General features: G+C 35.6%; 1 protein-coding gene across 2 annotated transcripts in view; it reads left to right on the top strand.

The window, feature by feature from the left end:
* The window catches only part of SLIT2 (slit guidance ligand 2), a 395,951-nt gene that overhangs the window by 363,352 nt on the left and 15,905 nt on the right, over nt 1-16,694 (top strand). For both annotated transcript variants that reach the window (XM_020992637.2, XM_020992619.2), the window contains 3 exons: nt 1,969-2,106; nt 2,208-2,448; nt 5,035-5,165. In XM_020992637.2, the coding sequence (XP_020848296.1) occupies nt 1,969-2,106; nt 2,208-2,448; nt 5,035-5,165 (510 nt within the window). The remainder of the gene's footprint in view (nt 1-1,968; nt 2,107-2,207; nt 2,449-5,034; nt 5,166-16,694) is intronic.

Raw genomic sequence — 16,694 nt, 5'->3', positions numbered from 1 at the left:
TTTTCCATTTTGCCAATTCTGCTTTTTTAAGGAGTTGTTTTCTTCAGTGTACTTTTTTCCCCATTTTGTCAATTGCATTTTTAAAGAAATTGTCCAATTTTTCTTCTACCTCTCTTATTTGACTTTAAAAATCCTTCTTGAGCTCTTCCAAGAAGGCTTTTTTGGGGCTTGAGACCAGTTCATATTTCCCTTTGAGGTTTCAGATGTGGGTATATTGACAATGCTGTCCTCCTGAATCTGTGTTTTGATCTACCCTGTCCCCATAGTGACAATCTATGGTCTTTGTTTTTCTTTGGTGCTTTTTGCTCATGGTGTTTGCTTTTTTCTGGTTTTTAAAGGTGATCTCTGCTTCTAGGGCACAGGGGGCACTATCCCATGTTTCTTGTGCTAGGGGCCAGAGGCCTGGCTACTGACTTTATGTGCTGGGGCCTCAGGTGCTGGCAGCTAGAGGTTGTAGTGGCCTGGTAGCTTACCTGTTGCTGAGCTAGTGGTGGTGGCTGGTGTGTGCTGAGGTGGGGTCCTTCTGTGTTTCCCCAGGATTACACTGAAGCTCACATGGTGGGGTTGGAGAAGGGGGTAGTCAGGCCATTGCAGGTCTCCTCCTCACCTGGGGCTGTGCTAGAGCACAGGTAAGCTCAGCCATTGATGGATGCCCATCCATCAGCACAAGTGGTTCTCCATGCTAGCATCTGCTGGTTCCCCTGGCTGTGCCCAGGCATGCAGGAGTTCTTGTGTTGGCATTTGCCCACTCCACCACTCTGAGGCTCAGGATCTCCCACTGTTCCACTGAGGTGGGGCTTGCCAAGATGCCTCCCATCCTGTATTGGTCCCCTTCTGCCACAGCAAGAGGAACCCTTCCTGACAATCGCCCCAGCCTCATAAGCCAAAGGCTACTGCACCCCATCTCTTTGCTGGCTCCACTGTTTCAGGATTCCTCCTGGGGTGATATTTTCTGGGTCCACAAGGGAGTATGAGAATGACCCATTACTTTGTCATCTTGGCTTCCAGAAATGCTTACATTGTTGATAGTTATTGCCATTAGCTGAGTCAATATCACTTTGGCATTAATAAGTAAGAGAGCCATTATAATATAGTAGAAGAAAGGAATGAATGAATAAAGCATTTATTAAGTGCTTACTATGTGCAAAGTACTATATTAAATGCTAGGGATACAAATGGAAAAGTAAGACTATCCCTGCTTAGGAAGATTGATGTATTAGGATTTAGAAGACCTCACTTTGGGTACTGTTTTTGTTACTTATTATATGTCCCTCGGGCAGGCTTTTTTGATTTTCTAAATCTCAGTTTCCTTATCTATAAAACATGGATAATATTTTTGTGCTATTAGGCAGCTAGGTGGTTCAGTGGATAGAGTGCCAACAATAGAGTCAGGAGGACCTGACTTTAAACTCAGTGTTATAGCTGTGTGACGCTGGGCAAGTCACTTAAACCTATTTGCCTCAGTTTCCTCATCTGCAAAATGAGCTGGAGAAAGAAATGGCAAGCACTCTAGTATCTGTGCCAAGAAAACCCCAAATTGGGTCAAAGAGAGTCAGGCATGACTGAAACAACTCAACAACACTTATTCTGTAGACTTCATAAAAAGGTTGTAAGGAAAGCACTACATAAATTGAAATGATTTCTGAAAAGCCCTACATAAATTGAAATGATTTCTGAAAAGCCCTACATAAATTTAAGCTGTGTGAAATACAAGGAAAGACAGTAAATAAGCAATGATGCTCATCAACAAACATTTATTAAGCACCCACTGCACTCCAGGTATTGGGATGGGCTAGAGGTAAAAGAGAAAAAAAAATAGGCCCTTTCCTCAAAGAGTTTACATTCTACTCCAGAAAGAGGATAAGTTTTGCAGATAATCCGTCTCTTTTCAAGGCTACTGTGATCAATTAACTAAAGAGGGTGACATCTCATTTTTAGACGTAACAACTTATTTATTTATCAAAACAGATGCGATTGCACCCCTGGATATGTAGGTGAACACTGTGATATTGACTATGACGACTGCCAGGATAACAAGTGTAAGAACGGAGCCCATTGTACAGATGCAGTGAATGGCTATACTTGCATCTGCCCTGAAGGTTACAGGTAAGAAAAGAATTAGAAATGAGTTTTTAAACTTAATCTCTTTTTCATTCATTCCAGACTATAAGTAAGTAAAATATAATTTTCTCTTGTTCGTAATGCAGTGGCTTATTTTGTGAGTTCTCTCCACCAATGGTTCTACCACGCACCAGCCCTTGTGATAATTTTGAGTGTCAGAATGGAGCCCAGTGCATTATAAAGATAAATGAGCCAATATGTCAGTGTTTGTCTGGATACCAGGGTGAAAAGTGTGAAAAGTTGGTCAGTGTCAATTTTGTCAACAAGGAATCTTATCTTCAAATACCTTCAGCCAAGGTTCAGCCTCAGACAAACATCACTCTACAGGTAAGATGCCTAATCTTGAGCAAAAGCTCGTTTTGTTTTGTTTTGTTTTGTTTTGTTCTGTTTTGTTTTGTTTTGTTTTGTTCCTGTTTGGAAAGGCAGACATTGGGGTAGTTATAGATCATACTTTTCTGAAAAAGAAAAAAAGAAGAAAATAAAAGCAGCCAATGAGGATTGCTTGGCTTTATTAAACCTTGAAGAAAGGGGAGAGACAAAATTCAGGTGGGAAAAGCTTCAATAATTTTTTTTCCCAAAACATATGTATTTAAAATTGAATAGAAATTATGTAATTCTATTAACTGAACTAATGATAAAAATGCAGAAGATAAAAAGTGAGTCTTTTTAGTTCTGTTTTCTTGGAAACTGTTGGTTTTATTATTATATACTTAGTCATATCTGAAGAAAACCATATAATTTCAAAATTCTGACTGCAACTATTATCAAAATTGAAAACTCAAAGGTTCTTCTAGAAGGTCCCTTGTACTCCCTCCTAACCTCTGTTCCTCAGAATTCCTGGACCTTCTTAAAGCCTCAGCTCAGGGGTCATATCCTATTTGAAGCCTTTCCAGACCTCATTAGTTCAGTGGGTTCTAGGGGTCAGCAAACTTGGATAGAAAAAAAAATACATATTTATTTAAATGTATTGTTTTTTCTGTAAGATACTATGTATTTTATTTTATGCATTTAAAAACATCATTCTGAGAAAAGGTCGACATGCTTTACCAGATTGTAAAAAGGGTCCATGACAAAAATGGTTAAGAACCCCAGCCAACTTGTTAATGTTCTGTCCCTCTACAAATCACTTTGTATTTATTTCTCTGTTTACCGGCTATGTCACTCATATGTTCTATCACTATCAATAGAAAGTAAAAAATCACTTAAAGACAGGCTGCTTTTTCATTGTCATTATATCTATAGCACCTGGAACAATAATCTGCACATAATAATTTGTACTAGATTGTAAGCTCATTGAGGGCAGAGCCCATGTCTCTTCTCAAGTTTCTATCTCCTCCAGCATTAGCATAGTGCTTTGCACACAAAAGGTGCTCAATAAATATTTGTGGTTATTCCACTCAGGCCCACCATAGTACCTAGCACATTAGTAATTACTTTATAAATATATTGCATCAGGGAAAATGCTAATATTTACAGCTAAGAAGCTGTAAGTATTCTGCTAGCCATGGAATAAATTTCATTAAAAATGTGTATACTTCTACCCCCCTTTTGCCACTTTTATATTGCAAAAAGAGTAATTACGTAATGATCCCAGTAGTCTTTGAGTGCAGAAAAGGAGTAGGCAGTGTTCAAATTCATTCATTCACTATTCATTCACCAAATAGCTGTCAATTTTTAACCTCTGAGGATACCAGAAAATTAGAAACTTTTTTTGTTTTGTGATTCATGGTCATACCAACTTGTGAACAATATCACTTGGCCTTTATCATTTTTAAACATGTAAATGAGGATACATAATATTTCCTCATGTGTCATTCTAGACTGAGAGAAGGAAAAAGAAATACCCACGTAGAGCCATCCTTGTAATGGAATATAGCCTGGCTACGTGGGAAAACTGTCCCTCACATATACCCCAGTTCTCTATAAGAGAGAATGTGTGTGTGTGTGTGTGTGTGTGTGTGTGTGTGTGTGTGTGTGTGCACGCGTATGTGTGTGTGTGTGTGTGTGTGTATAAATACATAATTTTCAAGGTGATGAAAGAAGAAATAGTTGTTGACATTGGGCTACAATAAACCAAGGATGGGTTTAGTAGATCCAATTACTTTTCTGCTGTTGCCCAACATTTCTTATGTTAGCTCAAGATGGAAAAAAACTCAGGAGGCCATGGGGCTCACACCCAAAAGTGGTTTCAGTGTCATTTCTGAGACCTAAAGAACAAAGAATTTTTTTTAAGTTGTCACATACATGATGTGATTCTTAAGTAATGAGATTAGCTTTGTGTAAGGGTAGCTTATCAAAACCAGGCTCATCATTTTGTAATGAGAGCTATTGTAGAAAGCCAATGAAATATAAAATATAGGAGCATAGCTAGAGCTAGGAGGACCCTGAGGAGGCATTTGCTCCAAGCCCACAAATGAGGAAACTGAGACCTAGGAAAGTTAAGTAATTTGTCTAGGGTTACATAGGTCCATAAGCATCACTGCAAACATCCATTAAAAATAAATAAATAAATAATGAATGAATGAATGAATGAATGAATAAATAAATAAGTAAGTAAGTAAGTAAATAAATAAATAAATAAATGAATGAATGAATGAATTAATTAATTAATGAAGCAGCAACAACAGATGAAATAGCCTGGAAAATTTTTATCATTATTTGATCAATTGGACACATGCACCTCCCACCACCGCTTTATCTACTTGTTTAATATTTCCTTACTTCACTATAAAGCAAAGGCTAGAATTTCTTTTCCTATTATAGTAGGTAATTATGGCATGCATTCATATATCCCCATTACTTTAAGAAAACAGACTTTAAATTCACATAGTCTTCCCACTGTGTTTGGAATGAAGCATTGTGTTAGTGTGACTACTTTTTTTCCTTATAATTCAGTGATTACTTTCTCATTAGATTGCCACAGATGAGGACAGTGGAATTCTTCTGTATAAAGGTGACAAAGATCATATAGCAGTGGAGCTGTATCGTGGGCGTGTGCGGGCCAGCTACGACACAGGATCTTATCCGGCATCTGCCATTTACAGGTGAAGGCCCATAAAGTAGCAGTAGAGATAAAAAAGTGTTTATTTAAAAAATTAGCTTCCCATATAGTCATCTCTAATGGGTGAGAAAGAAATAATTTGATTAAAATTCTTGTTTAATGTTATATAATAACACAACTGAAGCTAGTAGTTGAATGTGAAAGTTTGATATGATAAAATTCAATGTGTAGAAATTATGATATTAGTGGAATGTATGTTTTATATTCTGCTTGCTATAATTTTAAAATTAAATATGGATTTGGGTTCTTTGAATAAGGTGAGTTAGGATAACTTATTTGAGTTCCCACATAACTAAAACACCAATTCTGCTAATTATTTTGGGCAAGTTACTTAATTTCTCTAAATCAGTTTCCAATTAAAGCAATCTCATTTTATCTGAAGGAATAAGGTCAAGATATTAGACTTAATAACATTAATGCCTTGCATTTGTCTAGCTGGGGTGGGGAATCTGTGACCTCAAAGGCACAAGTTCCACACCCCTGGTCTAGATTCTAGGACTATATTTCAAAGACTTGAATACTGTCTCATGTCAGTCCCAATGGCAAATGGTCAGCATTTGTACCCTATGAATAAGATTCAAGCAGACACTAAATTATATGTAAATAATGGACTCAAAGTGTTAATGTACCTCCAGAAAGTTAGATATTGCTTCTAACATTCCATTTTTCAAGGTAGCACTGTCAAATCATAGTATCCAATGTATGTAAGTTCCTAAATCTATTTTGGATTAACACATTTCTTTTCATCCAAAGAACAGTAATAGAAGACTTTGAAATATGATCACCATTGCTAATGACAGCATATTAAATGCAAAATTTGATAGTACCTAATGCTTGAATATTTCAAGGATTCATGATTTTGTGGTTGTAGGTGCACCAGCCAGATTGAAACTTGTCCATGCTAGAAATTTGGTTTTCAAGAGTTCTCTAGATGAGAAAAAGGTCTTTATGGTCAACCCAGGGATAAATCTCACTGATCTTAATTAGGCTGGTCTTCAGACAACAAATAAGCCATATTTAAATATGGGTCCATATTGAAATAAGCATCAAAATACTACCAGACTTGGCTTATAGATAACAGATGATCATGTCACGAATGAGATTTAATTGAGAGCTCCTTTTACATACATTTCACATGCCTATTGACACTTTGGGACAAACTAAGACCAGAGACTTTTCTACCACTTTTACATGTCAGTCAACAAATAGGACTATAGTATTACCCACCTTAGGTAGCCATTGCAAACCGACCTTGGCAGAGTCATAATTTTGTTACTGTAGCTATTCTTTAAGTCAGACAACAGAGACAAGAAATGATAAATGAGAGTATCCTAAACTAGATTGGGGAAGCTGTGGCCTTGAGGCCACATGTGGCCCTCTAGATCCTCAAGGGTGACCCTTAAACTGAATCCAACCTTGACAGAACAAATCCCCTGAGAGGATTTGTTCTGTAAAACCTGGATTCAGTCAAAAGGCCACACCCAAGGACCTAGAAGGCCACATGTGGCCTCAAGGCCACAGGTTCCCCAACTCTGACAAATTCTAATCATTTGGCAGGTAGGCAGCTAATCTTGATTCTATGGCTATTGACTTTAAGTTTTTGGCCCAATTTTACTGAGACTTTCCAGCTATATATTTGTGACTTTAATATAATGTTTCTTCAGCATGCTGAAATGAAATTTCAATATTACTAAAATAATATATTATAATAAAATTAATAAATTATTAATATATATATATATAAATAATAAAATTAATTTTTAAAATCCATTCAATTACAAGCTTTCTACCATAGGACTAGTGCTTGGCCTTACTGAAAGTATCTGAATACAGTGATCCAGAATCCTCACCCAGGTTGACATTCACCTGACTTATGCCATCAGTTTTTTTTTTAATTCAGATACATCTTGCAAAAGAGATTTACTCTGAAGTAATAGACAGTTTTCAAAGGTGAATGACAATATAGCCCTATGTTTATATTTGATACCCTGAAAACATAAGTTTTGTCTTGCAACATTGGGCAGCTGTATCAACTCTCTCTCTCTCTCTCTCTCTCTCTCTCCATATATATTATATTGCATTGTATTATATTATATTACATTATATTATATTATATTATATTATATTATATTATATTATATTATATTATATTATATTATATCATATTATATTATATTACATTACATTATGCTATGAGCTCTGAGAAAGGAGGTGTCATGATCACATGGTGTTTGCTTTGATGCATGGATAGCTCCATAATCTTGAAATGGCTGTTCCATTCCACCAATATAGATTATAACCCCTCCCTGCCTTTCAAAGATAGTCTTAATGGCTGTGGAATAGCTTTAGGGGAGAGAGAGAGGTAAAGTATGAGGCATGGTCCCTTCCATTCAGAGGTTCTTTGGCTAGTAAGTAAGCCCAAAAGATATCAATTTTTCAAAATTTCAAAGAAAAAAAAGAGTGCATATATATATATATATATATATGTATATGTATGTATGTGTATTCTTAGAAGATGTAAGACTAATATGTCAGTACTCCAAGGATTAATGTTTTTACTGATTCAACCAATAACTCTAAACATTATATAGCAATGGACCTCTGATCTTCTCAGTGGCTTTTTCTACTAATTCAGATCTCAATCCAGCCATTTTTTCATCTTGTCTACGTTTTCCTATAAATTCTTCACAGCTCTCTATCCAGAACCTATTCTAAATTCCAGGGGCATTCCTCTTGCTCTTTTAGTATAATGGTAGTGCCAGTGTCCTACATGGATTGTCCATCTATTGCCCTTATGATTGATAAATGACTGGCTCACCTTGTTTTCTGGTTGCGTATAGTCTCAATAATGTGGAGGTTTTCTTCACACTACCTTTTATGTTCAAGTAACATGATATACCCTCCTTATGGCCACTTAGGTTTTTCTATTGCCCTTTGGTTATTTGTAATCATTAATTCTTCTAACTTCATGGTATTTCATGATTTATAGCAGTATAATATTAACCAGGAGAATACTTATATTAAAGAGATTGATTTTAGCAGCAAGCAATTTGAGATCATTAAATGTGCTACACAATTTCTCAAATGTAATTTTGCGTAATATCCTCCCATTATGCTTAGTTTATCCATTTTTTGTAGCTTATCCATGGTTCAAATATTAATGGACTAATTCAACAAACTATTTGTTATGTCATAATCTAGACAATGGGCAATTTTTTCCACTTTGTTTTTCTGTTGTGGATGGTTAGACCAACTGCTCTTTCACTCTGCCTTTGTATTTCTCCAAAACTATATAGGTTTAGTGTAACTACTTCAGGGTCTTTAAATATGTGCATTTAGAGAAACTCACTATCAGTAATAAATTTTGTGCACTAAATACAATAAAAACATTTTAAAAATGTATACTAATATGATGTTGGAGAAGACTCGAGTCCCTTGAAGAGCAAAATCAAATCAGTCAATAATTAAAGAAATTAATTCATACTATTCACTGGAAGGCCAAATACTGAAGCTAACACTTAAATACTTTGGCCCCATAATGGAACTACAGGACTCATTGGAAAAGACCCTGATATTGGGAAAGATTGAAGGCAAAAGGAAAAGGGGTCAGCAGAGGATGAGATGGATAGAAACTGTTATGGAAACAATGAACATGAACTTGGACAGATTTTTGAGAGATAGTGGAGGATAGAAGAGCCTGATTGTGCTTTGGTCCATGGGGTCATGAAGAGTGAGACATGACTGAATAACTGAACAACAATGTCCCCATATAATGTTCAATTAAATATTGCATAAGTAATATAACAGATATTGACAAAGTCAGTAAGTCAATACATCATACACATCTGTGTATATTAAAAGGTACCTTTACATAAAAAGTAATCATTTGCTTAACTTTTTGATTCTATACCAATCTCTTGCTCTTGATAGCATTGGTGGCTGTTTAATTATGTAGTGTAGGCAATAAAGATTATAGGCTCAGAGATTTAGAGGACTTAAGAGGTTACCTAGTTCAACACCCTCTCATTTTACAGATGGAGATATTGAGGCACAGAGAGGTTAAATAACTTGCCTAGGTCTGCACAACGAGTTAGCATCTGAAGTGAAATTGAATCCAATATTTTCCTGACTCTAAACTAAGGGCCCTATCCATTATACCATGATACTCCTCTAGGGCATGTGGTATAATTTAACAGTCACCTGGCATAACCACAGACCCACAATTTTTGTTTCCATAACTTTTCTCCTTATACTTAAAATCCCACCATTAGACAAATTCTTTTGGATCATAAAGTCTTTTATTTTCTATTTTCAAGAATTCCCCAGCAAAATTTATATCCTTTGAATAGGTAGTACAGTTATCAGTAACACATTAGTTGAAATCAGTTGATCTCTAGCTAAAAACTAGACTTTTAAGAATACTATGCATTATAGACACCTGGCAGAGCAGGCTGTAGGCAAACACCCTAGGAGGAAGAGATGGTAAGTGGTAAGATGTCAAAAATAAATTTCACCTTTTTTTTACGTTATCTTTATCCTCTCACCCCAATTTGGCCTCACTATTTCTTAAAGTTTCATAGACTAAATCTTCACTTTAAACTAAGCAGACAGCTCAAGTTTCAAGTTTAACTTGAGTGCCAATTCTGGTCATATTTTTAGCAGTAATTCTGATGAATGGAAGGTAGTGTTCTTATCAAACGAATGGATGACAAAGAGTTTAGAGGGATAGCTAAATAGGCCACATGACAGAAGCAGGATACAAAAAACTCCCCATAGACTAAAACCATGGTCCAAATATAATAAGATAAAATTGATCAGGGATAAATGTTAAGACTTCCAGTCACAGTTTAAAATAATAATAATAATAACTCTACAAGTTAAGAATGGCAAAAACATTGCTATGCAACAGTTCGTGTGAAAATGGTTAGTGGACTTTTATATTTATTTTAGTGGACTTTTAATATATTAGTCGACTTTCAACCCAGTATACATAAACAGTGTGGAATAATAACCAAAAACTCTCATGTGATCCTCGATTGCACTAACAGAATCATGGTGCCCATGACAAGAGATGTGCTAGTCTCACCATACTCTGTCTTTGTCAGATCACTAAGGAGTGTTACGTTCAGTTTGGGATGACACACATTTTAGGAAGGATACCAGTAAGGCTGGAGTTTGTTGATGCAAAAGATGGTAACCAGGATGTTTAGGGAACTGGAAACCATGCCAAATGAGAAGCAGTGGAAGGAATTTAGGATATTTAGCTTGGAGAAAAGACAAAACACGGGGAACATGATAACTATCTTGGAGTATTTGAAGAGCTAGCATGGGGAGGAGAGATTAGATTTGTTATTCTGCCCTCACGTGGCAGAACTAGGAGCCGTAGGGGAAGTGTCATAAAGGTTGATTTTGGTTAGTATAACAACAGCCCTAATAATTTAAGGTATCCAAAAGTGAAGTGTGTTATATAAGTTACCTTCACAAAAGGTAAACAGTGGTGGCTGGATAACCATTTGTTGAGTGTTATAAATGAGATTCCTGCTTAAGTATAGGTTGGACTAGGTGAATATGGAGATGAACTACTTGAGAGAAAGAATTGTTTCATTCTTTTTAGCCCTAAAACCTAGCTCAGTGCCCTGGCACTTAGTAGGAACTAAATTAATGCTTATTGAGTAATTGATTGATATTTATATAGATTTTAATGTTTTTTAAACTTAGAACATATTAATATAATTTTCCATTGAAATGCTGCATAATTTTTACATTTTTAATAAGTTAAATTTAACTCATGTTTAATTCAAATTTTAATCAAAATTTTTGAATATTTAAAGGAATAATGTTATATTGTATATGTATTTTAAATTTATAATAATTTCATAACACACATGACATTTTCATTGTTTCCTCATTGTTAAGCACAATGAGGGAAAAAATTAAATGGTTTATTTACTAGTTGAGAGGTATGTTATTAATTGTAACAAATAATTAAATCTATTAGAATTCTCTAGAGGCTATTTGAAATTAAAAATAAAAATGACCTTTTACATGATATTATGAATTAAATTAGGATTAGGAATTATTATTAAAGCACATACACATACGCTTTAATGCATATTTACTGAATTGAATTAAGTTAGCTTTCTAAGTCACTCAAATATAGAGAATCCAAGGCAGGAGTTCTTAAACTTTTTTTGTGTGTATGGACCCATCTGGAAGTCTGGTGAAGCCGATAGACCGACCCCCTTCTCAGAATCTTTTAAAATGTATAAGATAAAATACAAAGGAATTACAAAGAAAGTTAGTTATATTGAAATAGTTATCAAATTATGTACAAAATTAAAAAAAGTCCAAGATCCCAGGTTAAGAATCCCCAACCCAAGATATCTTTATTCTTTGATATTATTTTTTAATTAGTTGAAGGGGGAGGGAAGAATTTAGTTGGTATACACATTTAATTATTGTTTCAATATCCAATACATCCTTGTCCACCTACATAAACAGGGACAGTCCTTGACATGACATCCTATCATTTTAAGGGTAAAGTATATAGGATTCTATACTCAGTAATCTAAGTTTATGAAGACAAGTCATTAGATTGTAAGTTCCTTGATGGCAAGGACTTTTTTTTTGTATTTGTATTCCCAACACAGCACAGTGCCTGGCACATAGTAGGCATTTAATAAATATTTATTGACTAGTCAGTAAAGAACACAAATTTCCTTATCATCTGGAAGTGAACAGTGATCCTTATAAAACATTTGCATTTGGTAGTATCTGGAGAGAGCTATAGATAAGAGACCAAATATTTATCAAGTGCCTATAGTGTGCAGAGCCTTGTGCTAAACCCTAGGGTAGATACAAAATTTATTAAAGACAGGACCTTTGTCTTCATGGAGATCTCAGTCTAAGAGGGTATTGACACAAATACAGTAATACATTTTTTAATTAAGTAGAGAAGTGGAAAACAAAGTGCTATGTGATGTCTAAAGATCAAAGCTATAGGAATTAGCTGAGTTCTGAAGATCCTAAGGAGCTAGCTCCGAGGGCATGCTTTGTGAGTTAGTGGTACACAGTTCAGAAAGGATTGTATTTACCCCGAGGCTCTGCCCCATTGCGCTGAAATACCAATAACTTAAATGTCATTGACTGTCCCTTAGATTTGATATTCTACCTCTTCAAATCCAACATTCCCATTTTAACTTTTTGTTTACTTCCTTCTGGGATTTGTGGTCTTGTATTGATATGCTTTTAAAAATGTGGTCTTAAAAGATAAAGTTAATATTTAACTTATAAAAAAAACCACTTTATTTCTGAAAGACACATAGCCTATGAACACATCTATAATTTCATTTGGCTTCCTAGCCCTTTAACATGTAGGGGATGGAGAGGTGGAAGTGATGTGCTCCATTGATAGCCTTATGATATGGGGAGAATGCAGAGAAGGCTATGGCCCATTGAGTGAACCCTTTGAAGTGAACTTTTGGGAGAATGTGAATAAAGTCACACAGGGTAAGCAGGCATGGGTGATACATGTCTGCATTGTTGGAAAGATGGTGGAGATTGCAGATCCACTTACGTGTTTGAATATCAATTAGGAAATTTAGGCCTAGAGGGAGTAAGTAGCATGTCTAATTTAATTTTTCTTCTGATACCCACACCAACCCCTTTTTAAACTAAACTGTTCTCTCAGATTTTTTTTTAAATTTAAATAGAAAATCCTGATTTTTCATAAAGCCAAGCCTAATAAATAAACTTTTTTTTATTTCTTAAACCATCTGTAAGTCTTCAGAATTCTGATTAAAATAAAATATGATTTCCCCATTATAATGTATCCTGGCACAAGTGCAACAGAAAAAGAAACCCAGATTTTTCAAGTTAAGATCTTGTTCTCTCTTTTTTAAGACGATTTTTTTAACAACAAAAACCCACTTCTTCTAATAACAAACCCTCAAGGCATAGCTTAGTAATTGCTTTGCTTTCATACATCCATTACATAGCCCAGAAATAGAAGAAATAAAGTTTCAGGTAATAGATAGGTGCAGTAAAGTTAAATTACATAATAATGGTTATAAACGCAATTTATGCTTTCAGCGTAAAGGCCCAGAACAAAATGGTTCAATCAAGACTCTTATGAGTCATCAAACATATCATTCCCAAGGGAGTAATAAAAGAGGGCTTGTCAATTCCTATCATGATCTGAAAGGATTTCACTGTATTGCTGGTGGATATATAAAGATGGGATAGGGGGCCACCTTGCTGATTCACCCCAGGCCTTCTTTTATTGAGTAGCATTAAGACTCCTAATTGACAGTTTTCATTTTAAAGGCTGTATATGCAAATGCCTGATGGACACTGTCCAGTGCCTCTCATGTTTTTGTTTGTTTAAAAAAAGAAAGAAACCTCTGCGAAATGCCCAGCATGGAAAGGACTCTTGGTTCTGACTTGTTCTTTTAAGCCATAGCCACCCACATAAATCATGGCATTGTCTTAAAAAATAAAGGAGAACAATATATTTCAGTGCAGATACTTCACTATTTGTCAAGTGGCCAAGGTCAATCACATATTCTTAATTACCCCTCCTTTTTTTTTTTTATTTAAACCCTGAGAGGTGCCTCAAAGCTCTTTGTAGCATTGCCCAAAAGTTGTCTGTAAGTTTTTTCCAAAATTTTCTCATTTTTCACTCATGGACTCTTGGGACATTATTAATGAATAGAACTTCAAAGATTCCCCTAGTCCAAGCCCTTTGTGTTATGGATGGTGCCACTGGGACCCAGAGGAGCAGAGTGGCTGGCTCAAGGTCACCCACTAGTTTAGTGATATCACATGGATTTGAAACAGGGTTTCCCATCTCCCAATCCAGCACAATTTCCTTGATAGCCCAATAGAAATGAATGGGAGAGTTCTTTTTATGAAGTTCTAGAATATCCAGGCTTGAACTTTAAAGGGTTTTTTGTGTTTTGGTTGGTTGGTTGGTTGGTTTGTTTGTTTTGTGAAAGATTTCCAGAATCATTTAACTTGGCTTTAACAACTTTGCAATTATTCTGGGGTTTACTCTTCTACAAGAAGAAAGTCAACACCAGTTTACAAATTAAGGTACTACTCCACATGGATATTAGTAGGTTTCAGACAGGGTCTTGGTTATTGACAGGTTATTTTATTAGAACCTCACTGCTATGCCTTTTAAATAAATACTTACTGAATGACTGATTTTTTTAAAAGGAATACTGAATAGTTTTAGTAGTTTTTATAATAGCTTGAATTATATATAGCAACTGTTACTTTTCAAAGTGCTTTTGTATACATTGTCTTATTTGATTCTCACAAGAACTCTTTGAGGGAGGTCAGGTGTCATCCTCATTTTACAGATAGAAAATAGAGGTAATAGGAAATGTTCTCCAGCTTCTGAAGCTAATGGCAGAGCTAAAATTACATGTCTCCAGGCTCTTTAACCAATATTATTTCCATCACCCTCTACTATCTCCCTAGTATTTGCTATGGTAGCCTATTACAAAGAGCTATAAGGTGTCATGGTAGTTTTCCATGGCCAGTTTTATAATATCCTTTTTTGGAATGCACAGCATAGTATTCCAGGACCTTTTCAGTATTAAATTTTGCTCCAAGGGTTGACCATTCTTCATAGTCATTGTTTTACACTCAATAATGTATAAACACAGACATTAAATCACTTAACTCATGAATGTTTATTGAGTCCCAACCATGTAATCAGCACCATTAAGTGCAGGAGCTAACTTTGTGTGGCACAGATAGGCTCCAGAGTAACTCTCCCACATATAAACTAGCAAGTAAATCTATAGAGCAAGACTACTTCTTCCCTCACTCAGGAGTCTAGGGGCAACCCTGTGGGTATTGTGAAGTTTTCTAATGCTGTATCAGAAGCCTCTCTAATTGTTGCTTGTTTTTCCGTCATTTCAGTCATGTATTATTCTTTGGGACACAATTTTGGGTTTTCTTGGCAAAGATACTGGAGTGGTTTGCCATTTCTTTACCCAGATCATTTTACAGATGAGGAAATTGAGGCAAATATAGTTAAGTGACTTGCCCAGGTTCACACAGCTAGTAAGAGTCTGAAGCCAGATTTGAACAAAGATGAGTCCTCCTGACTTCAGCCCTGGCACTCTATCCACTGTACCACCTAGCTACCCTTGCAATATAAATCACTAATTAATGTCTCCCCAAAACCAGTTTGACAAATTGTCTTCAATATTGTTGATAACCAGTTGATACCTCCTCAATATCATTTAACCTCAATTAATTAGCTTTAACAAAGGGATATTTACTGAGAAGATATCACAAGACTTAACATACAAAAACCTCGCAAATGAAAGCATGACCATATCTACCACCTTACTCCCCAGGTAGAGTGGGCTCTCTGACTTAAAAGTGGTTGCAAAAAATATTCTTCCCATCAAGTTCTCTTTTAGGTGCAATAGAGCCAATAAATGAATCACTTCCTTGCTTTCAGAACAAGGTGTCTTGGTAGTCTGGTCAACGCACCGCTGGGCTGAATCAAGCAAGTCATTCCTTAGCGTTGGGTTCTGCCCAGGATTCAGCTACTTTAGCTGCTATTAGATGCTGCTATGACTCTTGTCATTGGACCTTTTGAAACTCACAATGGCTGATCCATTCTATCTCTAATACTCATTCACCTAAGACAGAAATGAAGAAATGTAACAAAAATGAAAGAAACAAAAAGTGACATTCATTCACAGGTGATCAGGTATGGAAAAGGCTCCCTTACCTGGAGGTTTACAGAATTTCTTCTCTCTCACTTGAAAAAAGAGAGAGAAAGTTTTCATCTGTTTGTTCCTTCTGTATGTATCCTCAGTTTTGGTTCAGCAGCTAATCAAAATTAATCACAGCATAGTAAACCATCAGGAAACTATTAGTGAATATCTGTACATGCACTGAATCAGAAAATGGGCCACTCCAATATTCATCATCATGCAGTTCTGGAAGAATACTCACCAACATTACTCATGGGCTGAGCCAAGGAAGACCCCATCACTCATATTTCAATGAGCCTTTATTGGCTATTCCTTCCATTACCTATATATGGATGTTTATGGATTATGTCTATATTTTTCCATACATATCCCACATAGTCATGTCACATCAGAAATTATAAAATTATGAGCAATTGATTCCTCTGTGGTATCAAATGCATTAATGCATTCTCATCATAATAACACAATACATTAACTATAACCCTTTCCATACACTATGATTTTCCTTTGATTTGTAGCTATAGATTTTGGAGCCTCATTCTCATCGATATATTGGCTTAGACTCATAGTTGGCCCAATGATCTTGCTCAAGAAGGGCTGCAGGCTAAGTTGCCTTTTTGATACTATTTATAATCAACATTATTCAACTTGTCATTCATTCACTCATCCAATAGATACTTTGTAATTTTGTCTTACAGTAGAAAGACTAGAATATTTGGAGTCAAGAGACCTGAGTTTCATTCTCAAGTGTACTAGTTAAGACCTAT

This window comes from Phascolarctos cinereus, unplaced genomic scaffold (assembly GCF_003287225.1).
Source record: "Phascolarctos cinereus isolate Bilbo 61053 unplaced genomic scaffold, phaCin_HiC Scaffold_9;HRSCAF=440, whole genome shotgun sequence".
In the NCBI taxonomy this organism is placed as follows: Eukaryota; Metazoa; Chordata; class Mammalia; order Diprotodontia; family Phascolarctidae; genus Phascolarctos; species Phascolarctos cinereus.
The sequence above is the reverse complement of the archived record's forward strand: the minus strand, read 5'-3'. Positions and strand labels throughout refer to the sequence as shown.